At 50.4% G+C, this 26,587-nt stretch overlaps 1 protein-coding gene across 1 annotated transcript in view; it reads left to right on the top strand.

Moving 5' to 3' along the window:
* Window positions 1-26,587, top strand: part of LOC140408622 (calcium-binding protein 7) — a 129,371-nt gene that overhangs the window by 75,648 nt on the left and 27,136 nt on the right. The window contains exon 3 of the mRNA XM_072496082.1: window positions 8,276-8,388. Coding sequence (XP_072352183.1) covers window positions 8,276-8,388 — 113 coding nt within the window. The remainder of the gene's footprint in view (window positions 1-8,275; window positions 8,389-26,587) is intronic.

The raw sequence follows: 26,587 nt of genomic DNA, 5'->3' as shown, positions 1-26,587 counted from the left end.
AGGAGGTCTTGCGGCGCAGTTGTAGCATCCCTACCTCGAAGCACAGGTTGGTTCACAGCGCAGCTACATTCTGTAAGATCAGAGGGGATGGAGGCTAGGCCAGTTGCATGCTCCTCCTGTAGGATGTGGGTGGTGAGGGATACCACCGGTGTCCCCGCTGACTTCACCTGCGGGAAGTGCACCCAACTCCAGCTCCTCAGAGACCGCGTTAGGGAACTGTAGCTGGAGCTGGATGAACTTCGGATTATCCGGGAGGCAGAGGGGGTGATAGAGAAGAGTTACAGGGAGGTAGCCACACCCAAGGTACAGGAAAAAAGTAACTGGGTTACAGTCAGGGGAAGGAAAACAAAGGGGCAGACAGTGCAGGGATCCCTCGTGGCCGTTCCCCTTCAAAACAAGTACCGTTTTGGATGCTGTTGGGGGGGGGATGACCTACCGGGTGAAGATCCTAGCGGCCAGGTCCCTGGCACTGAGCCTGGCTCTGTGGCTCAGAAGGGAAGGGGGAAGAATAGAAAAGCAAGAGTGATAGGAGACTCAATGGATAGGAGATTCTGTGGCCGCGAACGAGACTCCCAGAAGGTATGTTGCCTCCCGGGTGCCAGGGCCAGGGATGTTTCGGATCGAGTCTACAGGATTCTTAAGGGGGAGGGGGAGCAACCAGAAGTCGTGGTGCACATAGGCACCAACGACATAGCTAAGAAAAGGAATGAGGATCTAAAAAGTGATTTTAGGGAGTTAGGTTGGAAGCTAAAGAGCAGAACAAGCAGAGTAGTGATCTCAGGATTTCTACCGGTGCCACGTGCAAGTGAGGCAAGGAACAGAGAGCAAGTGCAGCTGAACACGTGGCTACAGGGCTGCTGCAGGAGGGAAGGCTTCAGATATGTGGATCATTGGGATATCTTCTGGGGAAGGTGGGGCCTGTACTTGAAGGACAGATTGCACAAAAACTGGAGGGGCACCAATATCCTGGGTGGGAGGTTTGCTCGAGCTCTTTGGGAGGGTTAAACTAGTTTGGCAGGGGGATGGGAACCAGAGCTATGGATAGGGTAGCTGTTGAACAGGCAGCAATAGAATGCAGCAAGTCTGTGAGGAAGGACAGACAGTTGATAGGGCAAAGCTTCACTCAGTGGAATGGGCTAAAGTGTGTCTGTTTCAATGCAAGGAGTGTCAGGAATAAGGGAGATGAACTTAGAGCATGGATCAGCACTTGGAATGATGATTTTGTGGCTATTATGGAGACATGGATTTCACAGGGTCAGGAATGATTGTTAGATGTTCCGGGGTTTAGATGTTTTCAGAAGAATAGGGAGGGAGGTAAAAGAGGAGGGGGAGTAGCACTGTTATTTAGGGAGTGCACCACAGCTGCAGAAAAGGAGGTAGTTGAGGAGGGTTTGTCTACTGAGTCAGTATGGGTGGAAGTCAGAAACAAGAAAGGAGCTGTCACTTTATTGGGAGTTTTCTATAGACACCCCAATAGCAGCAGAGAGATAGAGGAACAGATTGGGCGGCAGATCTTGGAAAGCTGCAGAAGTAACAGAGTTGTTGTCATGGGTGACTTCAACTTCCCTAATATTGACTGGAACCTTCTTAGTGCAAATGGTTTGGATGGAGCAGATTTTGTCAGGTGTGCACAGGAAGGATTCCTGACTCAATATGTAGATAGGCCGACTAGGGGGGGGGGCATATTGGACTTGGTGCTCGGCAACGAACCAGGCCAGGTGTCAGATGTCTCGGTGGGAGAACATTTTGGTGACAGTGACCACAACTCCTTGACCTTTACATAGTCATGGAGAGGGATAGGAACACACAGTATGGGAAAGTATTTAATTGGGGGAGGGGAAATTATACTGCTATTAGACAGGAGCTGAAGAGCATAAAGTGGGAACAATTGTTCTTGGGGAAATACACAACAGCAATGTGGGTGTTGTTTAAGGAGCACTTGCTGCGAGTGCTGGATAGTTTTGTCCCACTGAGACGAGGAAGGAATGGTAAGGTGAAGGAGCCTTGGATGACAAGAGAAGTGTAGCTTCTAGTCAAGAGGAAGAAGGAAGCTTACGTAAGGTTGAGGAAGCAAGGATCTGGCACAGCTCTAGAGGGTTACAAAGTAGCCAGGAAGGAACTCAAAAATGGACTGAGGAGAGCTAGAAGGGGGCATGAAAAAGCCCTGGCAGGAAGGATTAGGGGAAACCCCAAGGCGTTCTACACTTATGTGAGAAATAAGAGGATGATCAGAGTGAGAGTAGTGCCGATCAGGTATAGTGGAGGGAACTTGTGCCTAGAGTCTGAGGAAGTAGGGGAGGCCCTAAATGAATATTTTGCTTCAGTATTCACTAGAGAGAGGGACCTTGTTGCTCATGAGAACAGTGTGAACCAGGTTAATAGACTCGAACAGATTGATATTAAGAAGGAGGATGTGCTGGAAATTTTGAAAAGCATCAGGATAGATAAGTCCCCTGGGCCTGATGGGATATACCCAAGGTTACTACGGGAAGCGAGGGAGGAGATTGCTGCGCCGTTGGCGATGATCTTTGCGTCCTCACTCTCCACTGGAGTAGTACCGGATGATTGGAGGGAGGCGAATGTTGTTGCCCTGTTCAAGAAAGGGAATAGGAAAATCCCTGGGAATTACAGACCCATCAGTCTTCCGTCTGTGGTGAGCAAAATATTGGAAAGGATTCTGAGAGATAGGCACCGGGATTCTCCCCTACCCGGCAGGGCGGGGGGGTCCAGGCGGGATGGAGTGGCGTGAACCACTCAGGCGTCGGGCCGCCCCAAAGGTGCGGAGCACCTTTAGGGGCCAAGCACTCACCGTGAGGGGCTAGGCCCGTGCCGGAGTGGTTTCCGCTCCACCGGCTGGCGTAGAAGGCCTTTGGCGCCATGCCAGCCGGGGCCGAAAGGACTTCACCGGGCGGCGGAAGTCCGCGCATGCGCGGGAGCATTAGCGGCCGCTGACGTCATCCCCACATATGCGCAGGGAGGGCGGGGTGTCTCCTACGTGTCGGCCATCGCGGAGGCTGTGGCCGAGGCGGAGGGAAAAGAGTGCCCCCACGGCACAGGCCCGCCCGCGGATCGGTGGGCCCCGATTGCGGGCCAGGCCACCGTGGGGGCACCCCCAGGGGCCAGATCGCCCCACGCCCCCCCAGGACCACGGAGCCCGCCCGCGCCGCCAGTCCCGCCGATAAGGTAGGTGGTTTGATTCACGTCGGCGGGACTGGCATGACAGCAGCGGGCCTTCGGCCCATCGCGGGCCGAAGAATCGTCGGGGGGGGGGGGGGGGGGGGGACCGGCACGGCGCGGCGCGATTCCCGCCCCCGCTGAATATCCGGTGCCGGAGAATTCGGCGGCCGGCGGGGGCGGGATTCACGCCACCCACCCGCCCCCCCGCCGATTCTCCGACCCGGCGGGGGGTCGGACAATACCGCCCAGGATTTATGATTATTTACAAAAACATAGTTTGATTAAAGATAGTCAGCATGGCTTTGTGAGGGGCAGATCATGCCTCACAAGCCTCATTGAATTCTTTGAGGATGTGATGAGACACATTGATGAAGGTCAGGCAGTGGATGTGGTGAATATGGATTTCAGTAAGGCATTTGATAAGGTTCCCCATGGTAGTTAGGGGGCATGGGAGACAGGGAACGTTAGGGGGCATGGGATGCAGGGAAATTTGGCTGTCTGGATACAGAATTGGCTGGCCGAAAGAAGATAGCGAGTGGTAGTGGATCAAAAGTATTCCACCTGGAGGCCGGTGACCAGTGGTGTGTGGAATGCACTGGTGTGTGGAATGCACTGCCAGCAGAGGTGGTGGAGTCAGAGTCATTAGGGACATTTAAGCGACACTTAGACAAGCACATGGACAGCAGTAAATTGAAGGGGTGTAGGTTAGGTTGATCTTAAATTAGGATAAATGGTCGGCACAACATCGTGGGCTGAAGAGCCTGTACTGTGCTGTACTGTTCTATGTTCTATGTTCTATAAGCCAGAAAATCCAGGTTCAAGTCCATCGTGACGTGCTGTCAGGAGGACCAAGGTTATTGGCCCATTGGTGATGCTTCAGAGGACTTCTTCCTCTCTGCTTCCGGAGGTCAAAATCTCAAGCACTGAGATGCTCCTTATATCTTTCGTTGTCCGTCAAATCGTGACTTGACGGAGGCTCAATGATCAGAGTCCATAAACAGAAGGAAGTCAACATGTGCATCTTAAACATGAGTGCTGAGTGAAAAGCATCCATCTGTCCTGCAGTGTTGCCTGGCTTAAACCTCACGGCTTGAGAGGCTATGTATTGTCCAGGTAATATTGGTCGTCTTCTGTCGCCACTATTCTGGTTGTAGTTACATTGCAGGTGTCACAGGGTGTGCTGTGAGCAGTAAGCAGAGGTTTATGGTACAGTGGTTAGCACTGCTGCCTCACTGCACCAGGGATCTGGGTTCAATTCCGCCCTTGGGCGACTGTCTGTGTAGTGTTTGCCGTTTTTCCCCAGATGCTCTGGTTTCCTCCCACAGGCCAAAGCTGTGCAGGTTAAGTGGCTTGGCCGTGCTAAATTGCCCCATAGTGTCCAAGAATGTGCAAGTTAGATGGGGTTATGGGGATACAATGGTCCCATGGAATCTGGGAATGATGCCTGGAATCATAGAATCATAGAATACAGTGCAGAAGGAGGCCATTCGGGCCATCGAGTCTACACCGGCCCTTGAAAGAGCACCCTACTTAAGCCCACACCTCCACCCTATCCCCATACCCCAGTAACCCCACCTAACCATTGGACACTAAGGGGCAATTTAGCGTGGCCAATCCACCTAACCTGCACATCTTTGGACTGTGGGAGGAAACCGGAGCGCCTGGACGAAACCCACGCAGACACGGGGAGAAAGTAGAAACTCCACACAGACAAGGCCGGAATTGAACCCGGGTCGCTGGAGCTGTGAGGCAGCAATGCTAACCATGCCGCCCATCGCGGCATCCGTGCATGTGGCATCCATGTCAAAAACTAGACCATTGGCTGGAATGGGTGTGTGCAAGTGACCTGCTGAATATTCATGTCTTCGAGGGAATTCTGCAACAAACCAAATATCTGACATCAGCCATTTTGGACCCATTGGACATACAATTCAAGAGTGGAAAAAGGCTCCTCTTTACCAGGCCCGTGCTGATTGTTCTCCTACAATAAACAAAGCCAAACATGTGAACATTAATTATTCTCTTGATTCAACACTTGTAGTAGTGCACTATATTCTTTAATTGCATCATTATTTGGTGTGTGATTACATAACATTTTGATTTTGTACGGGGCGAGTGCGTGAATAAGTAATCGTCTTTCTTTTTAAACCCATGAAAGTTTGCTACTGTTTCTTTGAATTGATTGATGATGGCTGTCCTTTGAGTATGAAGAAGAAGATGGATGTGCAGACTCGTCAACGGTGAACACGCAGATGGTTATGTAGTCCCAGTCTGGAGGCACAGAGCTGGAAACAGCTGGGGCATTGGAACTCCTATGTTGTGACATGGGTGGATGCTGCTCTATGACACCTCACAGGCAGCAATGAGACGTTGACATGGACTCTTTTTAAAAGTGACAGCAGATCTACAGGTCAAGGCTCTCCAGCGAGTTCCTTCTTCCTTTGATGCTCTCCAGTGAGTTCCTTCTTCCTTTGATTCTTCCAGCTCATTCGGCTTGATGCTGCACCACTTCAGATTTCCCTTAACCATGTCTTTGTAACGTTTGCATGGCAGACCTTGGTTTTGTTTTTGCCAGGTGCTGGATCTCCATACAACTGCTGTCTCAGAATGCAATTAGAAGTACACATATCTACCTCTCTAAAACAATCCCACTGATGGCTGAAAGTAAGAGAAGTGAATTGGGGGCTTGGGCATTTCAGTTTCTCTCTCCTTCCTGTCCGTAACAATTGTAACTGAGCTTATTTTACCGGTGTAAAATAGGTGCCAACGGGAACAATATGGAGAGTGCATTTGTCTGCTTGCTCGGGCGGCACTTACCAAATTGGATTGGGTGAATCTGAGCGCATGCTAGATGCATTTAAAAAAATCTTCAATGAAATATCAAAATGAGGATCCTCTGCTTGTTTCCTGGCCTTTCTAAGAAAATTGTCCCAGAGGCTCTAACAATTAACAAGAGCCAGCAACTTAAAGAGTTCTTTAAAGAGGTCATCAACTTGATAGTTAGTTAGTCCTCTTGTGCTCAAAGAATTCCTCATCTCCCAGAAGATCCACCCACATGAATTTAGTCTTTAAAGTGGGTAGCTGTGTGGAATTGTGACTAAACAGTTGATCAAGAACATCAGGGAGCCAGTAATTGATTTTAAACTTTAAATGGCAAAAAAAACCCAGAAATTAAACAATGCAAAACTTAGACAGCTGTTCCAGGTTCTCAACCCCACGTCTCAATTAAACATGTAAGTGAAATAAGGGTAGAGAGGTATTAAACACCTTTAAGGTTCACATTGTAGTTAGTGTTGTTGTTATTAGACATGGAGTTAAGCCCCAGATGTTGAGAATAGTTTCATATGAATTACCTTGCCATAATTTGGGTTATAATGGTCTGTGACTGTGTCTTCAGATTACAGAAATGTTTCGGGGGTAGCTTGGCCTTGGTGTTGCTGCACCTTTGGGTGCTGCCTTTTGAACTGCAATACAGGAAAATCATTTGTACCATTCTCCCATGCAATGATGTTTTGAGAGATTGGGAAGGGAGAGAAGTTACTGGACTCTGCGAGCACATTTTCCAGCGTCATGTTTTGCACCATGTGTATTTCCACCCTGTGGTGTAGGGTTGTCTCCTTCTCCACCATGTGCTGCAGGGCTGTCCTCCCTACTTCAGTCATGTCGCTTTCTGCCATGGCATTTACAATCTTCCCACAACTTAAGGGTGTCAACAGCAACAGCCATGTGGAAAATTATAAATAATGAATGTGGCCTGACTGTGTCCTACAGGAGAGTAAGAAAGCAGAGAAAAATATGTATCAATTCTAACAACACACTACTTACACTTAATCAACACTGTCTCAAAATTTGAAACTCGCTGGGCACAATCTACCCAAATGGGAACATAATCCCATAGCGCAATTAGCCGGGTGATTCCCAGCGCTCGGAGCGCCGAGAAACAGCACGCTATCGAACGGCCATTCGGGTCGATTGAGGACCTCAGCGAGGAATGCGTGGCTGAGGTCGCACTTAGTACCCTTTCACACTGAGGATCTCTGCTCCCCGGAACTCCTCAGTGTAGGGAGAGATCAGGACGTGACCCCGGAACACCCCAAAGCCCCAATTCACCTATAAGGCGGTCCCCAGCCCTCCCCTTACCGCCTGCACCAGCATTAGGTATCCCAAGGCCCGATCCCCGTTACTCAAAAAATGCCAGCTTGGCAATGCCATACTGGCATCCAAGTGTCACTGCCAAGATGTTGGGCTAACACTACCAGGGTACCCAGTTGAAGTTGGAGGCCGCAGCATGGCCGTTGGATCCCATCCAAAGGATAAGAAATATTTTTCTCTCTGGGTTCAGAGTCCCTTGAAATCTCTTCCCCAGAGAGCGGGGGAGGCAGGGTCATTGAATATTTGTAAGCCATAGGAAGGTAGATTCTTAACTAACAAGGGAGTCAAAGAATCATAGAATTTACGGTGCAGAAGGAGGCCATTCGGCCTATCGAGTTTGCACCAGCCCTTGGAAAGAGCAACCCACTCAAGCCCATGTCTCCACCCCATCCCCGTAACCCCATCTAACTTGTTTTGGACACTAAGGGCAATTATTTTATCATGGCCAATCCACCTAACCTGCACATCTTTGGACTGTGGGAGGAAACCGGAACACCCGGAGGAAACCCACGCAGACAGTGACCCAAGCCGGGAATCGAACCTGGGACCCTGGAGCTGTGAAGCAACTGTGCTAACCACTGTGCTACCGTGCTGCCCCTTAAGGTTATCAGGGGATTGGCAGAATGTGCAGATCAACCATGATCTTATTGAATGGCGGAGCAGCCTCAAGGGGCCAAATGGCCAAGTATTGCTCCTAATTCCTATGTACTTAAGTTTCTTTTTATAAATTTAGAGTATCTAATTAATTTTTTCCAATTAAGGGGCAATTTAGCATGGCCAATCCACCTACCTTGCACATCTTTGGGTTGTGGGAGCAAAACCCACGCAAACACGGGGAGAATGTGTGTATGTACTTAAGTATGTAAAGAGAATCAAGTTATGATATCATTAGCTGCTGTTAAGACAGTTTAGAATATTCAAAACTAACTTTGTATTATGACTTCAGGTGATGGACAGGTGGACTTTGAAGAGTTTGTGACGTTGCTAGGACCCAAACTGTCATCAGCTGCAATTCCAGAAAAGTTCCATGGGACCGAATTTGATAACGTTTTTTGGAAGGTAAGGCATTCGCGGAACAATGTTAACATAAATATCAGCAACTTTGTGGAACTGGGAAAAATGCCCAAGCATTTAATTTGTTCTTAAAGCCATGAGTTGGGATGTGTTTTTTCCTATGGTTGGCCTGAGCTTACACTGTTGTGCAAAATTCATTCCTCTGATATTTTAGTACATGCATTTGTGGCAATAAAACAACTTTTGCACTGCAAATATTCACCGATTTCTGCATTCTCAGTAAACATGGAAGTCTCAGATGAAGAAATCATTGAGTGGTTATTGCATCTATGTCACTTCAGTGGCTGTTGTACAGAGGATTTATGTTTTCCCTCGACCTTTTCTCTTGGACTGCCTTGTGGCAACTTCTCTTTCCTGAGCACAAGTGAAAGACCATAGTCCTCGAGGCTGCTCTCCCCTTTTGAGAGAGAGAGATAACTAGTGGTGATTTGACCTGCTTGTCACCACACCTCAGGCGAGGGGCAAGGTTGAGAGCCTCAGCTCAGACAAGAATTAAACCTGTGCTGTTGCCGTCGCTCTGCATTGCAAACCAGCCACCCAGCCAACTGAGCTAACCTCTGTCGATGGCAATGTCATGCACCGTGCAAGATTCTGCAGTGATTCTGCCAACTTGCTCTAGATCAGACAGCAAGACCAATCCCACCCCACCCACCACCCCCAATGTAGATATTGCGATCATTGTTTTAGGAATCTGCTCATGTTAATCTGCTTCATTATCGTGCATTACCACAAGATGTTTCTTGTCATTTTTGACCATTTCCACAGAGATGTCATTAACATGTTTCGAACAAGTAACCCATGGTTGGGATTTTATTTTGTGGGGGCAGTAGCCCCAGCCTATGCCTAAGGCCGCTTGCGCCAGGCTGGGAACTGGCACCCGGATTTCAAATTCATCAGGCTGTAATCACCATGAGTTCATGGCTTCTGTCCACATGTGGGAGGATCATAGAATCATAGAATTTACAGTGCAGAAGGAGGCCATTTGGCCCATCGAGTCTGCGATGCCCCTTGGAAAGAGCATCCTACTTAACATCTGGTAGGCACCAGATTTTACGTGGCACCCCTCTCCCTCCCCCCACCGTGTCACAAAATCTTTTTTTTTATGAATGTTTTTTATTGGATTTTTGAACAAAGTATATTTGCCGTTATGTACACAGGATATGATATGTATATAGAAGAGAAGGGCACACACACACAAATCACAAAGGGAGAGGAAAAAAGAAAAAAAACAGTAACAACTCGAGGGAGGTACAAAATCAACTAATGTAACTGGTCGGGTATAATGCACCCGCCCAGCCGCAGCAACTCTGTACACACATAAGTAGGCATCTGTTTGTGGGGGAGGGGGAGATATACCTTTGGGTGCCGGAGAGACAATTACGGAGGGCAATCCTCGAATGGGTCTGGTGTTGGTGTTGACCCTTGCTTCTCCCGGACGGATGTCGCTGCCGTTGTCGTCTCGTGCACGCTGCCGCTTCAGCCGGCCCTCCCGTCTTCCGCCTGTGTTCTCCTTCTTCTCTGTTCCTGTGGATGCCAAGTTTGTTAACGTTTCCCTGCCTCCACCCCACGCCCCCCCCCCCCCCCACCCCGCGCCCCCCCCCCCCCCCCCCCCCCCCCCCCTCTCCTCTGTGGTTCGCCTTTCCTTCCTCTTAGATTTAGCCCTCCCCACCCACCCCCGCCCCCCTTCCCGGTCTATCCCTCCCTCTCATGCTTTGGCTACTTTCCCCTGGTTCCTGGCTACCTGGCTATTCCTCTGCCTGTTTGTTGCCCACAAACAGGTCCCGGAACAATTGGGTGAATGGCTCTCACGTTCTGTGGAAGCTGTCGTCTGACCCTCGGATGGCGAATTTGATTTTCTCCATTTGGAGAGATTCTGAGAGGTCGGACAGCCAGTCTGCAGCTTTAGGTGGTGCTGCTGACCGCCAGCCAAGCAGGATACTACGGCGGGCGATCAGGGAGGCAAAGGCAGGGGATTCCGCCCTCATCCCCAGGAATAGATCTGGCTGGTCTGAAACCCCGAAGACCGCAACTTTCGGGCATAGATCCACCCTCATCCCCACCACTTTGGACATTGCCTCGAAGAAGGCTGTCCAGTACCCCGCAAGTCTGGGGCAAGACCAGAACATGTGAGCGTGGTTGGCCAGGCGGCCTTGGCTCCGTTCACATCTGTCCTCCACCTCCGGGAAGAACCTACTCATACGGGTTCTTGGTTAGTGGACTCTACCACTTTTAGTTGCATCAGGCTGAGCCTTGCGCACGTGCAGGTGGAGTTGACCCTATGCAGTGCTTCGCTCCAGAGTCTCCACCCTATTTCGATCCCCAGGTCCTCCTCCCATTTCATTCTTGTTGCGTCCAGTACGGTGTCGGCCCCTTCTACCAGTCGGTCATACATGTCGCTACTGTTTCCTTTCTCTAGTATGATTGTGTCCAGTAACTCTTTCAGTAACGTCTGTCATGGCGGTTGTGGGTATGTCCTTGTCTCCTTTCGTAGGAAGTTTTTGAGTTGCAGGTACATTAGCTCGTTCCCCCTGGCAAGCTGGAATTTCTCTGTCAGTTCGTCCAGTGTTGCGACCCTGCCGTCGGTGTACAGGTCCCTGATTGTCAGTGTCCCCCCGTCCTGTCTCCACCTTTTGAAGGTGGCGTCAGTCAGTGCTGGTGTGAACCTATGGTTGTTGCAGATGGGAGCTTTGTCCGACATTTTGGTCAGGCCAAATTGCTGCCGTAGTTGGTTCCAGGACTGGAGGGTGGCTATCACCACCAGGCTGCTGGAGTGTTTTTTGGGTGGGGATGGGAGTGCTGCCGTGGCGAGGGCCCGGAGGGAGGTCCCCTTGCAGGAGGCCTCTTCCGCGCGCACCCACTCGGCTTCTGGCTCCTTGATCCATCCTCTTATTCGCTCGGCCGTCGCCGCCCAGTGATAGAATTGTAGGTTTGGGAGGGCTAGCCCTCCCCTTGATTTTGTTTTTGGTAAGACATTCTTTGGGATCCTAGCATTCTTCCCCCCCTTGATTCCTTCAAGATGTGTGGGTCAAGAGAGACCCTGAGAAAATGAGTGTATCACCTGAACAGGGGCTGGTTTAGCACACTGGGCTAAATAGCTGGCTTTTAAAAGCAGACCAAGGCAGGCCAGCAGCACGGTTCAATTCCCGTACCAGCCTCCCTGAACAGGCGCCGGAATGTGGTGACTAGGGGCTTTTCACAGTAACTTCATTTGAAGCCTACTTGTGACAATAAGCGATTTTCATTTTCATTTCACATTGAGTGAACAATAGCGCTTTCTATTGATAGGACAGATTGCTGTGCCTATAGAAATATGCTAACAATATCGGTGCAATCAATGCCACATTTGTCATAATATCCACTCATGTATATAATGAGATACAGACAGGCAATGATTGACACACACGATGACCAGTAAGCATACAACACAGCACAGCCAATCACCAGACAGGACACCACCACTATAAAGCCAGAGGGCACTAGGTTTCCTGCTCTCTCAGGACCCAGCTACTGAGACGATCAGAGTCCACGAGCTAGCAAGCACAAACACCATGTGGTAGCTAGTAAGTCTGCAGGCTACTACAAGGTCACTAGTCAGATCAGTATAGTGTCGACCCACAGCTGAATATGTACAGCAGTACATCTAGTTGAATAAAACAGTGTTGGATCTTCTCCTGTGTTAGACGTCTGTTTCTAACTTCCCTGCATCGAGTGCAGTCCGCATCGAACCAACCTGCCTAACACATCAACATTGTACTGAGGAAGTGCCTTGTGCCTGGTAAAATCAAGGCTGCATGTCACTGTTGACCTCGATCTATGATGACACAAAGTGAAGAGGATATCTGTTATCGCAGTAAAACAGTGGTGAATTATATATTTGCTGCTCCAAGAAATGTCTCCTGTTGTTGCTCAGAAGCCGCAGTAGTGCGGACGATACAGTAGATCCATGCTGAGACAGCTCTCAGATCACATATCTGTCATAATGTAGCTACTTTGCATGCTGTTCTTCACTGGTTGGTGCTATGCATTGGGTAATAGCAAATCCTGAAAAATCTCCTATCGCTTCAAAGGTCCTTGAGCTATTTATGTTCCCCTTCCACTCAGCACAGAGAGATTGACTCCTTTATTCAGCTGTACAGTTACCTGGGAAAAAAAGCTCCACTTGTGGATAACCCTAGTGCCTCTGCTGCTCCACCTCCAGATTTAAACGGGAGAAATGAAGTGAGAATAATATAAGTCATGAGTAAAGTTTGCTGCTTAACAAACAGTAAGTAATCAGAAAAGGCACTGACGTTCGAAAGATGTAGTTCCAGGAGCAATCTTGGATACATGGGAAGAAATTGGCACCCTTTCCATTGAAGTCAATGGACAAAATGACGAGAGCACAAAGAACAGTTAGCCATTTGCACCATAACCAGAAAATTAAATCCCTTGTCAATGAAACCTGAAGCAAAATTGGTCCAGTTCAGGTTAAAGTTGCTGGATGCTCAGATTGACGTAGATGAGACGCTTAAGGCACAAGTCGACTTTTAAATAATGTGTGCTGTCTGCTTATGGGTAGAAAAAAATGCATCTGAGTGTTAATGTCGCAATGTTGTTTACATCTGGTAGCTTACAGGTGAGCAACTGCAACACAATAAAATGCTGGGTTACTTTTTGGGCGCGATTTAGCCACCGCGTTGCTCCTGATGCAGATCTGGGCGCAACGGGTAACTGGCGACAAAGGCCAAAATCAAGATTTGCGCGCACGCACAAACCAGTTTGCAATTTACCCAGCCCGCCCCCGATGACAAGTTCTGGATCTCGCCCAAAAATAACGAGCATATCATTAACCCTCATTTGCATTCATTTCCATCTCATTAGCGAGATTGAAGTCAAATGTAGTGGCCTCCCGGGAATTACCCAACTCCTCAGTGAGAAATCACGCAGGCGTCGTTTAGCACTCCTTTTTTAAAGTGTGACGCTGGCGCAATGGCAACTCGGGGAAGTGAGGAGGTGAGTAGCCATTGTCATTTTCCGGCATGCAGTTCAAGGGCACTGGAGCTGCTGCCCCAGTGCTCAGGAGGTTTGGGCTTGGTTGGGGGGGGGTCATCACTTCCTTGTGCCATATCCCTCGATACCCATCCTATTCATGTGTTTGTCAAGATGCCTTTTGAATGCCGTTAATGTATCTGCTTCTACAACCTCCCCTGGCAACGCGTTCCAGGCACTCACCACCCTCTGTATAAAAAACCTGCCTCGCACATCTCCTCTAAACTTTGCCCCACAGACCTTAAACCTATGCTCCTGGTGACTGACCCCTCCACCCTGGGAAAGGGTGCCTGCCGATTCACTCTATCCATGCTCCTCATAATCTTGTAGACCTCTATCAGGTCACCCATCAACCCTCCGTCTTTCTAATGAAAACAGTCCAAGTCTATTCAGCCTCTCCGCATAGCTAACACCCTCCACACCAGGCAACATCCTGGCAAACCTCTTCTGCACCTTCTCCAAAGCTTCCACATCATTCTGGTTGTGGCGACCAGAATTGTGCGCAATATTCCAAGTATGGCCTTATCAAGGTTCAATACAACTGTAGTATGACTTGCCAGTTTTTATACTCGATGCCCCATCCAATGAATGCAAGCATTCCGTATGCTTTTTTTGACTACCTTGTCCACTTGTGTTGCCACCTTCAAAGATCTGTCTGACTTTCTATATTCCTAAGGGTTTTGCCATTTACGGTATATTTCCCTTCTATGTTAGACCTACCAAAATGGGGGTCAGCCCTGGGCTGGGTGGGTGAGGGGCTTTGCATCTGAGGCCTTCAAGCCATCTTTAAATTTTGTGGAGAACCATAACAGGGACAACCACAGCTGCAGTCTGTCTGTCCTACCAAACACTTCCAGGTCAGAGCTCTACTCTTGGTTCTATGCTGAAAGTCACTTTAACTCCCTTTGACTGTAAGCAGCCTCTAGCTTCACAGCTGAAGGCTATTGCAAATGAGGAATTGGCCTTGTTAGTTGTGGCTTCTCAAGGCACATGTACCATGTATCAGAGGATGATTAGTGCACAGCATTTCAATCAAACTTTGAAGGCTGAACAGTGTGCCTGAACTCTAAGAGTATCAGCATCATAAAGACAGCTGCTAACAATCACACACTAAAGAGCATGGCTTCAGCACTGGGGATCTTCTCATGACCAAAGTGTAAGTGTGTGGATCAGGGAAGGGCAGCGGGGCATGGTCTCCCTAATATTCCGGGCAGGGGTCTGGGGTCTAGGGGCTCCTGATGTGGCCAGTGTGAGTGTGCAGAGCAAGGTTTGCCAACACAACTGGCTCGCTGAATGGCTCTCTGAGAGAAGGAGAGACATGTTAGGGTGGGGGAGGCTTAGGGGATTTGAGGGTCCAGAGGTCCTGAGATGGAAGCCCTAACTGATTGTCAGTCCATCTCCTTCTCCAATTCCTTACACATATGAAAATGGATGGCAGTGTCGGTCCCGCAGCGGCTGCCATCGCGTTGCTGGAGAAGGCAGAGTGATGACACAGGATGGAGGTGGTAGCCCTTGTGCAGGAGGCCGTTGCACTCTCTGAAGACCCAGTTGACCATCAGGCCGAGGAGGAACCCAGAGGGGGAGGCCAGCAATGGCTCAGGGTTTTCAGGTCGTGCGTCTTTCGATGAGGTGACAGGCAGCATAAGCCACAGGAGACTCTGCCTCAACAACAAGGTAGTGCGGCACCTGTGCAATGTTCTCACGGACCTGGCACTCCATGAAGGAGGAGGACACCTGTTCTTGATGTCCGTAAAGTTCAGCGTAGGCATGAACCTTTATGCAACCGGCTCATTCCAGGGTTCAAGCGAGGCCCTGTGCAGCATTTCACAAGCTACAGCCCGCAGGTTTATCCGGGAGGTCACAGATGCCCTGTAAGCCTGGGCATCCAACTACATCACCTTCCAGCTGGACTGGGCCCGCCAATATGCCTGGGCTGCAGGATTTTCTGCCATCGCCAGGATGCTCTAAGTCCACGGGGCCAGCGATGGCGGGCATGTCACCTTCGAGCATCAGGGAGTGCTCTTTATTAACAGGATGGGGGTTCCACTCTCTGAATGTTCAGATGGTGTGCCACCACCGCCTCTGTGTGTGCCCGCTACCCAGGGAGCATGCATGACAGTTATTCCCTCGGGCACCCGGAGATTCCCAGCATCTTTGAGGACCACCCTAGGATGACGGATTGGCTCTTGGGGAACAAGGTGTGCCCACTGAGGTCCTGTCTGACAACACCGGTGCGGATGCGTGAGACTGGTGCAGAGACCCATGCTGTCACTCGTGCTGTCATTGAGTGGTGCGTTTCACTGCTCAAAATGCGGGTCCAATGCCACGACCACTCTGGTGGTGCACTGCAGTACACCCTCCAGTGGGTCTCCCACTTTGTGGTGGCGTGCTGTGCCCTTCAAAACCTGGCACAGCAGCGGGACGACATGCTGGAGGAGGAGGATGAGGAGGAGGGACATGCGGCCTTGTCTGAGGGGGAGGCAGACCAGGAGGCGCGGTTGCTGAGCCTGGAGAGGAGCCTCAGGAGGAGCCAGAGGATGGAGGATGAGGGGTGACAAGGATCCGAAATGCCCGGAGGACCTGGGAGGCCCTCCTTCTCATTATATTCTCATAGGACGAATCTGTATCCGACTGCTCACACACCCCAATTTTCCTCCCTCTCCCATTCCCTTCTTCTCCCTCCAATCCCCCCATCTCCATATCATCCCCCACCCCCATTTCACTGCTTTCCCCCAATCTCCCCTCCTTCTTCCTCCACCTTCCCCTTTCCACCATCCCCGCATTTCCCTAATTCCCCATTCCTCGCCCCTGCCCACCCCCCCACCCTGTTCCACCCTCCAAGGAACTGTGTAACATCACCCCAGGGTGATGGGCCTGTGTCAGCACTGTCAGCGGGTCAATGTACAAGGCAGGAGAGTGATGATCACTCGCTGTGAGGAAAGCTCTGGTACTGCTCAGTTTATGCCAAAGTCTTAATCCTGCCTTACTGCTGACAACGTGCTCACACCCATCCTCTGAATAGGGTCTGCATCTTGGGTCCGTTCCTCATAGCGGGTGTGAGCACCTGGATCTCCGGGACTCCACCCCTCAATCTTGGCCCTTTCACGCTTATTATGGGCTATCTTCTCCTGCAGGGACAAAGAGAGGACATTGTGAGCTGCACACTTGATGAGTCAGGGGGTCTATAGCAGGTGACATGTGTGGGCACTGCATCTGGACATGAAGGGGCTCGGTGGGGGTCGTTGGTTTTTCTTCCAACATTAGACAGCGGTCCTCCTGGGCATGCTGCCCACACTGACAGCTGCTGCCACTGCCTCCCAGGTGGCATTGCTGACCCTACTGCTGGTCCTCCAACCCCCGTCTCACATAGACGGATTTGAAAGCCTCACCAAAGCGAGGAGCAGGTCTGCGTGCTACCATGCTGTGTGCCGACTGGTAGGGAGCATTTAAAAGAAGCTTCCCCTTGTTAGCGGCAAGATGGCGCGTGTCCGGCGAATCAAACGACGAAACAGTTAGTAATGGTGAAAAGCTTGTGTTAATGTTTCCATTAAATCGCGCCCTTTATTTCTGAAATGCAATGAAAATGGTACAAATGGACTTACCAAATAGCTGTCTCATACGTATCTTTGAGTGTGCTGGGGGAGGGAAAGCAACAAACAATTCCTACAGAGTAGGCATTCTAGTAGCCTAATCGGTATTTATAATCAGCAATTCCTCTCAGTCTTGCAACATTATCATAGAATTTACAGAGCAGAAGGAGGCCATTCGGCCCATCGAGTCTGCACCGGCTCTTGGAAAGAGCACCCCACCCAAGGTCAACACCGCCACCCCATCCCCATAACCCAGCAACCCCACGGGCAATTTTGGACACTAAGGGCAATTTATCATGGCCAATCCACCTAACCCGCACATCTTTGGACTGTGGGAGGAAACCGGAGCACCCGGAGGAAACCCACGCACACACGGGGAGGATGTGCAGACTCCGCACAGACAGTGACCCAAGCCAGAATCGAACCTGGGACCCTGGAGCTGTGAAGCAATTGTGCTATCCACAAGGCTACCGTGCTGCCCATTATGGTGTGAGGCATCCTCAAGATACTAATTACTGAAAACTGAGTGGAAGCGGGATGATAATTTCTGTTGAGATGCAGCAGGCGATGGGAGTATAACCAGGTCCCACCATCATTAGTGGGATAACTATCCGAGAAGGTGATTTGATGATTATTGGCCGGAACACAGGGGAGAATCTGCAGCTCTTGTTTAGAAATAGTGTCATGGAATCTGGGCCAAATTGCACTGGATTGTCAGCCTGAACCTTTGTGTTCCGGTGCCTGGAGTCACGCCTGTCTGACAAAGAGATTTGCTACCCACTCTGACACTTGATTGGTAAACCCATAAGATGCATTACTTAAAATAAATCCTGAATCCATTTATTTCAACTCCCCATCAAAGAGCCATTTTGAAGATTTGCCAAGCCAGGTCTAGGCAATTGTTGGGTGCCAGCCAGCGCACTGCTGGGTGGCTGATTTAACCTCATCTTGTCAAATCGTTGAAGAATTTAGGCAACTAAATCGGGAACTAACATCTCTTTATTAACGCTTAATTTTTTGAATGGTTTGCAGCACCTTAATGCTGAAAATATGGCAGGTATTTACAACACCTTCCTAACACACGGACCAACCTGAAGGTGCAAGGCTTGCCTGAATTAAGTCCTCAATTTTCACTTTGATGCTCGATCAATAGCTCCAGAAGCGAGATTGGAGACAATTGAAGGCAATGCCCTTGCTGAGCAGGAATTGCTGCAGTTCGTCGCTCATAAAGGAGGACCCCCTATCGCTGTGTATGTAGGCGGGGAAACCGAACAGCGTAAAGATACTGTGGAGGGCTTTTATGACGGTGGCTGCGGTCATGTTGGGGCAGGGGAAGGCGAATGGGAACCGGGAGTACTCGTCAATCACGTTCAGGAAGTACGTGTTGCGGTCGGTGGAGGGGAGGGGCCCTTTGAAGTCCATACTGAGGCGTTCAAAGGGACGGGAAGCCTTTATCAGGTGCGCTTTCTCTGTCCTGTAGAAGTGCGGCTTGCACTCCACGCAGATTTGGCAGTTCCTGGTGGCTGTCCTGACCGCCTCGATGGAATAGGGCAGGTTGCGGGTTTTAATGAAATGGAAGAATCGAGTGACCCCCCCCCTCGTGGAGGGCTCGGAGGCGGTCCACTTGTGCGTTGGCACATGATAGGGCATCAGGAGGCTCGTTTAGCTTCCCAGGACGATATAAGATCTCATAGATGTAGGTGGAGAGTTCAATCCTCCACCGTAAGATCTTGTTGTTCTTTATCTTGCCTCGCTGTGCATTATCGAACATGAAAGCAACTGACCATTGGTCAGTGAGGAGAGTGAATCTCCTGCCGGCCAGGTAATGCCTCCAGTGTCGCACAGCTTCTACTATGGCCTGGGCCTCCTTTTCAACTGAGGAATGGCGGATTTCTGAAGCGTGGAGTGTGCGTGAGAAGAAGGCCACGGGTCTGCCCGCTTGGTTGAGGGTGGCCAGCGCCTCGGCAATGTTGCTGATGTTCTCAGCCATGGCCTGCTCTGACTGGGCCATACTGAGGAGTGACGCTGCAATGTCCAGGTGGCTCTGGCATATGGCTGCCTGTGAGAGGGCAGCCTTGTCCTGGGACTCGGCCAGTGCCTTCTCAGAGTGCCCCAGGCCTTGAACATGCTCATCCATGGCCGAAACCCTTGCCTTCGAGGCCTCCACCATGGATGCTACCCATGCAGTGTTGGCCTGGATGGCACACATGGTTGGTACCATCTCCTGCGCCTGCACACGGTTTGTCTCCTCCAACTGCATCTGCAGGTGTTGGATGCTCGCCGATAGCCCCTGGCTCTGTGACTGCATCTCCACTATAGATGGGACTGTCCTTTCCAGAATCCCAGAATCCACGCAGCTAGTCCCTGGAGTCTGCCCGCCCTCCAACGCCTGCCTCCTCAGGAGTTCCTATCTCCATCTAATGTACCGGAGCAGATGTGTGGTCCGCATTAGAGGGTGTCCTAGGGGCCTCTTCACTAAAGTGTCCAACCGAGGTGAGTACTCCTGGAGAACGCCGCTTTGGAGCATCGGGAAAGTGGCCCTGCCCCCGATTTAATTGGAAACGGGGATTCGGCCGATCGCTGAATGCAATTTTGGTGACCGGAGAATCCAGCCCAGGAAATAAGAGTGTTAGACAGCACAGGGCTGGGTAGCTGGTGGCCTAGGTAGCCAGGACACCCACCTATGGCGGTCAGTATGGGTGCCGGCATATGGTGCAGGGTGGGGGTTCGGCTGACCTTCTGGTGGGGTGGGGGGGGGGGGGGGGGTTGGTGCCAGGGGCACAATGCTGCCTATTCACCCTGGCCACCTGAGTTTTTTTATGGCACTGCCGGCTGGTTCCGTGTTACTGGTGGCGCTCACGGCCTCTGCCACCTGCAAACCGGCACCGGGCTAAAAATGGATCCCGGGCAAATAACTGAAAAAGTGCTGTAGTAGGTCAACCAGGAAACAACTTCCTTATTACCTTTCACGAGTCCATGTGTGTTTCAATAATGCGCCTGAGGTCAATTACCTTGCACAGTCAATAACACATGCCATGGCCACTGAATTGATATGGATTGTATCCTTTCATCCAGGACAGGGAGCACCTTGTCAAGTCCTCTGGTCTGTAAGTGCTTCTATGATTGTTCACTGCATGTGATTAATTGAAAATCGCCAACGATTGAGCAACACATTTTGAAGCCCCCCCACATCCATACACCCCCCACCCCCGGGCACACGCGCCGCTGCCTCTCTCGCAGGCCTGGTAAATGGGTCAAAGGTATGAGAATGAGACAAAGAACTAACTGAAACTGAAAACTTGAGTAATCACCAGCAAAGCAACTGAAAGAAATAAGCACCCAGGGATAATTGCAATACTTAGCTAGGACAAAGGATAAACATCAAGAAGGCTTCAGTTACGTTGCAATGCTACAGTCAATGTGCCACTTGAGAATGAATACTCTTGATGATCCAAGTGGCAGAACTCTTCAGGATTCTTTACAATTTGCACAAGTTAAACAAACATCAATGAAGCCGCCGGGAATAGAAAAGTCAAAACCCAAGAACAAGGAATGTTTCAAATGAAAGTAGGTCTGGAGAGTTATTCAGCGTGCGACAAGTCATGTGAACATTATGATCTTGGGTGGTTGGTCAGAAAACCACTGAAAAAGATTTTGTGATCAAGAGGAGGAATGTTGTCATCTGTAAACTCATAAACTTGACAACCCATGTTGCCTAAAGCAGGACCACATCAATCGTTAAGCCCTTTACCCTGACTTCTTATCAAAGATCCTTCTGGGGATTTGCCACCAACATGTAGCAGGTTATTGAGTGCCTGAACTTGGCACACTTGAACTATCTTGCATCACCCAGTCGACTTTATGTTAACCTTTACACAGTCTTCAGATGGCCAGTGCACCAAAGAATGAATGAATTAACCTCTTTCAACAGTCAAAAATTCAGCAACAAAAACATGCACCAAAATTTCTTGACTAACACATTTAAGATAATACAATTAGTAGCGTTCTGATATTCAACATTACATTAGGAAAATGTAAAAAAAATACCAGAAATAGCGGGCGTGATTCAGCGGATAAATGTCAAAGTCCGCATTTGGTGGCATGTTTGCCGATGGGTGCAGCACCGAGAAACACCCCACTATTCAACACTAAATTCACGGGAGATTCACCCCGCCGAGGCTGTTCGCAGATCGGGGCACCATTTTGATCGGCAGCCCCGATCTTCCACCCCCCCCTCCCCATTCAAGCCCATCCCACTTTATCGCCATCACCCTCATCCTCCCCAACCTTGTCGAGAGCCCTGGGAACCCACCCTCACCCCCCCCTCCAATTGGCTGCCCCCCTCCCCCTCCCCCCAGGCCTGCCCCCTGGCAGTGCCAACCTGGCACCTTGTCTCCCTGGCACTCTGGCAGTGTCATTCGGGCATCCTGTCACTGCCCTCCTGTCACCAAGGTGCCCAGCTGCCATCAGGGGTACCAGGGTACCACTCTGCCCTGCCCCTGACCACCCGGCAGTCTCCAATGGCCTGCAAGACCCCTCAAAGTGCTGTTCCACCTGGTCCACGTTTGTGTAGACCTGGCGCCCTGGCGAGATTGGAGCACGGTAGCATTGTGGATAGCACAATTGCTTCACAGCTCCAGGGTCCCAGGTTCGATTCCGGCTTGGGTCACTGTCTGTGCGGAGTCTGCACATTCTCCCCGTGTGTGTGTGGGTTTCCTCCGGGTGCTCCGGTTTCCTCCCACAGTCCAAAGATGTGCAGGTTAGGTGGATTGGCCATGATAAATTGCCCTTAGTGTCCAAAATTGCCCTTAGTGTTGGGTGGGGTTACTGGGTTACGGGGATAGGGTGGAGGTGCTGACCTTGGGTAAGGTGCTCTTTCCAAGAGCCGGTGCAGACTTGATGAGCCGAATGGCCTCCTTCTGCACTGTAAATTCTATGATAATCTATGAGATCTCGCAGGCACAACCATTGATTCACAGGCACCGGGCAAGCCACATCCGGGTATTTATAATGAGCCATTAATCTCATTTAAATATGCTGATCGGGATCTCGCCCAGCGAGGGCAAGATCCAGATCGCACCAGGCGGAGCGAGTCAGGTGACCTGCGATTAACCCAGCACACAGCGCGGAGCCAGATTTGGGACTCTTGCACGATTCACCCATTGTGCCCGGTTCTGCATCGGACGCAACGGGGTCGTTGAATTGCACCCAGTATCTGAAATCGCAATGAAGGTCCAAGGGGTAGAAATCAAACTAAACCCCATTTTCACGTTCAGACTTGTTGTTGCAAGAAAGCTTGAGGCCAATCTGAAATTGGATCCCAGGCCTAAACTAAATATCCTGGGTGAGCTGGCAACACTGTCATTCCTCCCAGCCAGCTCGTCATTTAAGATTGAATTCTAGGCTTCATTGGCAGCGGCCTCAGATAAGACCAGAGAGGGGCACCCTAATATTCCTGAGGGGTGACGAATGAGTTGTTATGTTTCTTATTAGCATAGGAGAGGGGTTTAACAACTGGTTTAGGTTGTTGCTGTAAACATCTGAAAATTGCCCGAGGCCATGTCATACTGTTTTTCACTTATTCTTGGTACTCAGGGTACAGCCTCGCAAAAAAGGTCAGATTTGTTCCTGCTTTCTAACTGTTGGACATAAAAATGAACCATTTTTTTCCCCGTTATTTGTTCTTGAGATGTGGGCGTTACTGACTGGGTCAGCATTTGTTACCCATCCCTAATTGCCCTTGAACTGAGGGGCTTGTTAGGCCATTTCAGAGGGGGGCAGTTAGGAGTCAACTACATCGCTCTGTGGGTCTGGAGTCACATGGAGGAGGACAGAAGATTTCCTTCCCGGACCAGTGTACGCCAATGAAACTGATAAATGGTTCAATGTAGCTTTTTGCAGTCTTTTCCACTGATTTCTTTTTTGTAAATTTAGAGTACCCAATTTTATTTTTCCAATTAAGGGGCAATTAGTGTGGCCAATCCACCTATTCTGCACAGCTTTAAGTTGTGGGGACGAAACACACGCAGTCACAGGGAGAATGTGCAAACTCCACATGGACAGTGACCCAGAACTGGGATCGAACCTGGGACCTCGGTGCCATGAGGCCGCAGTGCTAACCACTGCACCACCGTGCCGCCCGATCCAGTGATTTTACAATCTGGTTATTCACTGATGTAGGACTTGGGCACTTGTTAAAAAAATTATTTTTGGTGTTGAACCCATTTTAAGCTGGATTGATAAAACTGCACTAGGTCATCAGTCTTCAATACATCAATGGGTACTTGTTCATGAAAAAAAGGAAACCATTGCTTTCTGTTCCACTGCTCAATTGCACTTGTTCATTGTAATTGTCTAAATTAATTTATCAGGAATTTGAACTCCAGGCTAATCGGCACAATTTTGAGCTTTTTTTGGGCATGATTGCTCCCAAAGCAAAAAGGACTGCCACAACATATTTCATTTATTTGAATTTCACAGTAAGCTACTGATATACCATCAATTCACTGCGAGACTATGAGAACGAGTGAACATAAGGCTTTATTATCCAGGAACTTGCCTGCTAGTGTCTGCTGTACAAATGAGTGCCGCCCACAGGTGGCCGGTCTATATATTGCCCTGGGGAGGGCGAAGCCAGAGGCGGAGCCCACCGGGGTTCCAGTACAATACCTGGAAGTAGGTCGTATTATCATTTCCTGGTCATAGGTCACAGTACTATACAGACAGTTCATATTCAGGTGGATACATTCACGACAGCTACCTTCTCCCATCTTGACCAATGTGAGTAATACAGGTCATTACAAGAATAGATTTGCATGCTTGGGAAAGAATAATGCCACAGTGGAATAGGAATTGAACACGGCTATCCCTGATTTCGAGGCAAAATGTTTTGGGGATGAATTTGGATGGGCGATCTCCCCCATCCACCCACCCACCCACACAGATATATATGCCAAACTGAGCAACGATCACATCTCATCTAAAGACAATCGGAGACGTCGCTGCAGAAATAATTTTCCTACTTGCTGTTTTCCTACTTCCAGGTTGTTAACAGTAGATGTTCTATTGGTGATAATCAGAGGTATAATGCCAGTTTTAGGGCCCGGTGCTAATTTCGGCAAAAAACTGGGCAGAGCATGCCAAAGAATGGATTAAGAATTTGTTTCATTATTTACCTTCATGTGCAATAGTGGGCCATGCACTCCACCCTCACAAGCTGATCCTGCTATATTTGGAACGACTTTTACACACATTTCTCTTGTGTTTATTCAACAATAGACCTTGTTTAAGTGTGTAAGTGTGATCGAATGAGTGGACGCAGAATCTTACCAACCTAGACCCAGGCACAACTATGCGGCCATTTTTCAGGATTGTTAGTCACGTCTCTGCACAGCAGCACAGGCCACCCAACAGTGACTCCGGGGGAGGGGGGGGGGGGGGACGGACAGCGTGCCCATTCTGTTAAAGGGGGGATTTCTGTTTAAAGGAGCACAGCGAGTTTCAGGAAAGCTCACCAGCACTTGGATCTTTGAGGCTGCCACAACCACAAGAATGAAAAGGAGACTTGGAAAGGCAGCGCACCCAGATCTGTCACTCTTACCTGGAAGTCCTGTGGTTGGTTTTGAGGGACTGCAGTGAGATGAGTTCCCTTATGGACAAGAGGAAGAGGACAATCTTGCCAACCAAGCAGACATGGATGGACGTGACTGACCAAGTCAGCAACAGGAGTGTGGTCCTCCAACAGGAGTCTGCACCAGGAGGATTCGGAATCTTTGGAGGGCATGAAGGGTGCGTGTCATAACAGTTCTGGATGCACAGCACGACACTCTGACTCGCCCAGCATAGCACTTTTCAAATAAACTAACCTTGCAGCTGCACTCTTTTCTGTCTCTCCAGGCCTATCTGAAGAGCCAATACTCACAATGACCCTCAGCCTTTAAGCCTCTCACACCCATACCTCACAGTCACCCTCCACAAATGGTGTTCTTGCTTCCTCTCCACACAAGCCATTACCAACACTCCTACCTTGCTGCTTTTCCTCTTTGCCAAAAATAAAGCGCACAACCTGGCGTGAGGCAGACAACGTGTGGCCTTCCAGTGTCAGACACCTTGTTGGTGGTCCCGATAATGCATTCCCAGCTTCTCCATTGGGAAGGAGGTCTTGTTCCAGGAAGCTGCAGATGTCAACAATGATCTGCAGTGAGAGCCTGAACCTCCTGAGGTACTGGTGCTGAGACTTGTTGAGAGAGACAATCCTTTTGAGTGTCTCGCCGCCATCCAGCTGGATCGTGGTGTCCAGTGGAGGGGCATGTGGCTGCACCCTCAAGCAGACAACGCCAAGTCGGCCTTTGCACATTGGCTAGCTTGCTTTGAAGCCGACATCGGATCTGCGACAGAACCACCCTCAGAGTTACAGAAACCCCAGGTCCTGTATACGCGGCTGAGCTCCGATATTTTTCCCCTCATCCGGGATGCGCCCAACTACACTGAGGCCATGGCGCTACTGAAAGAGAACTACACTCAGCAGACCAACAAGCTCTATGCCAGGCACCTCCTGTCCACGCGGCATCAACTCCCCGGTGAGTCTGTGGAAGATTTCTGGCGTGCCCTGACGCCCTGGCGAGGGACTGGGATTGCCAGACTATTTCGGCTGCTGAACATTCCGAACTCCTAATTAGGGACGCTTTCGTTACGGGCATAGGGTCGGCGTACCGCCAGCGCCTCATAGAAGCTACCCTCGACCTCGCGGCGACCAAGAGACTTGCGATCTCACTAACAGTCGTCTCCCATAATGTACAAGCGTACGCCTCCGACCGCACGGCGCCCCCCCTTCTGGACATCGTGGACTCTACCAGCGAACACCCCATCGTGGACCCCACCAGCGACCGCCCCCAGCCAACCCCAAGCCTGCTCCGCGCGGCAGCCAACCAACCCCGGGGGACCCAGTGCTACTGCGGACAGACAAAGCATCCCCGGCAGCGCTGCCCGGCGCGGAGCGCACTCTGCAAGGCCTGTGGAAAGAAATAACATTTTGCTGCTGTGTGCCAGGCCTGCTCGATCGCCGCTGTAACCAGGCCCATTGTTCCTGCACCCTCCACGTGCGACCCGTGGGCACCGCCATTTTCACCCCCGCAAACCACGTGCGACCAGTGGGCATCGCCATTTTCGCCCACGTGTGGCCCGTGGGTGCCGCCATCTTGCTTGCCTCAGGACATGTGCGGCCCGTGGGCGCCGCCATCTTCCCCCCATCAGGCCTCGTGCAGCCCATGGGTGCCACCATCTTTAACACCGCCTGCCATGTGCGCCCCGTGGGCACCGCCATCTTCCCCGCCTCAGAACCCCTGCTCGTCGGGCACCTCATCGGGCCGCTCATCGCCTGCCGACCAGCCAGGGGCCTTCCAACACCAGCTACAGCTCGCCTCCATCACGATCGACCAGTCCCGGCCGCACAACCTCGCAACCGCGTCGACGACGGTAAAGGTCGCTGGGCACAAGACATCATGCCTTCTTGACTCCGGGAGCACAGAGAGCTTCATGCACCCCGATACGGTAAGGCGCTGCTCCCT

Source organism: Scyliorhinus torazame, chromosome 1, assembly GCF_047496885.1.
Source record: "Scyliorhinus torazame isolate Kashiwa2021f chromosome 1, sScyTor2.1, whole genome shotgun sequence".
In the NCBI taxonomy this organism is placed as follows: Eukaryota; Metazoa; Chordata; class Chondrichthyes; order Carcharhiniformes; family Scyliorhinidae; genus Scyliorhinus; species Scyliorhinus torazame.
This window is presented reverse-complemented; position numbering and strand designations above follow the sequence as displayed.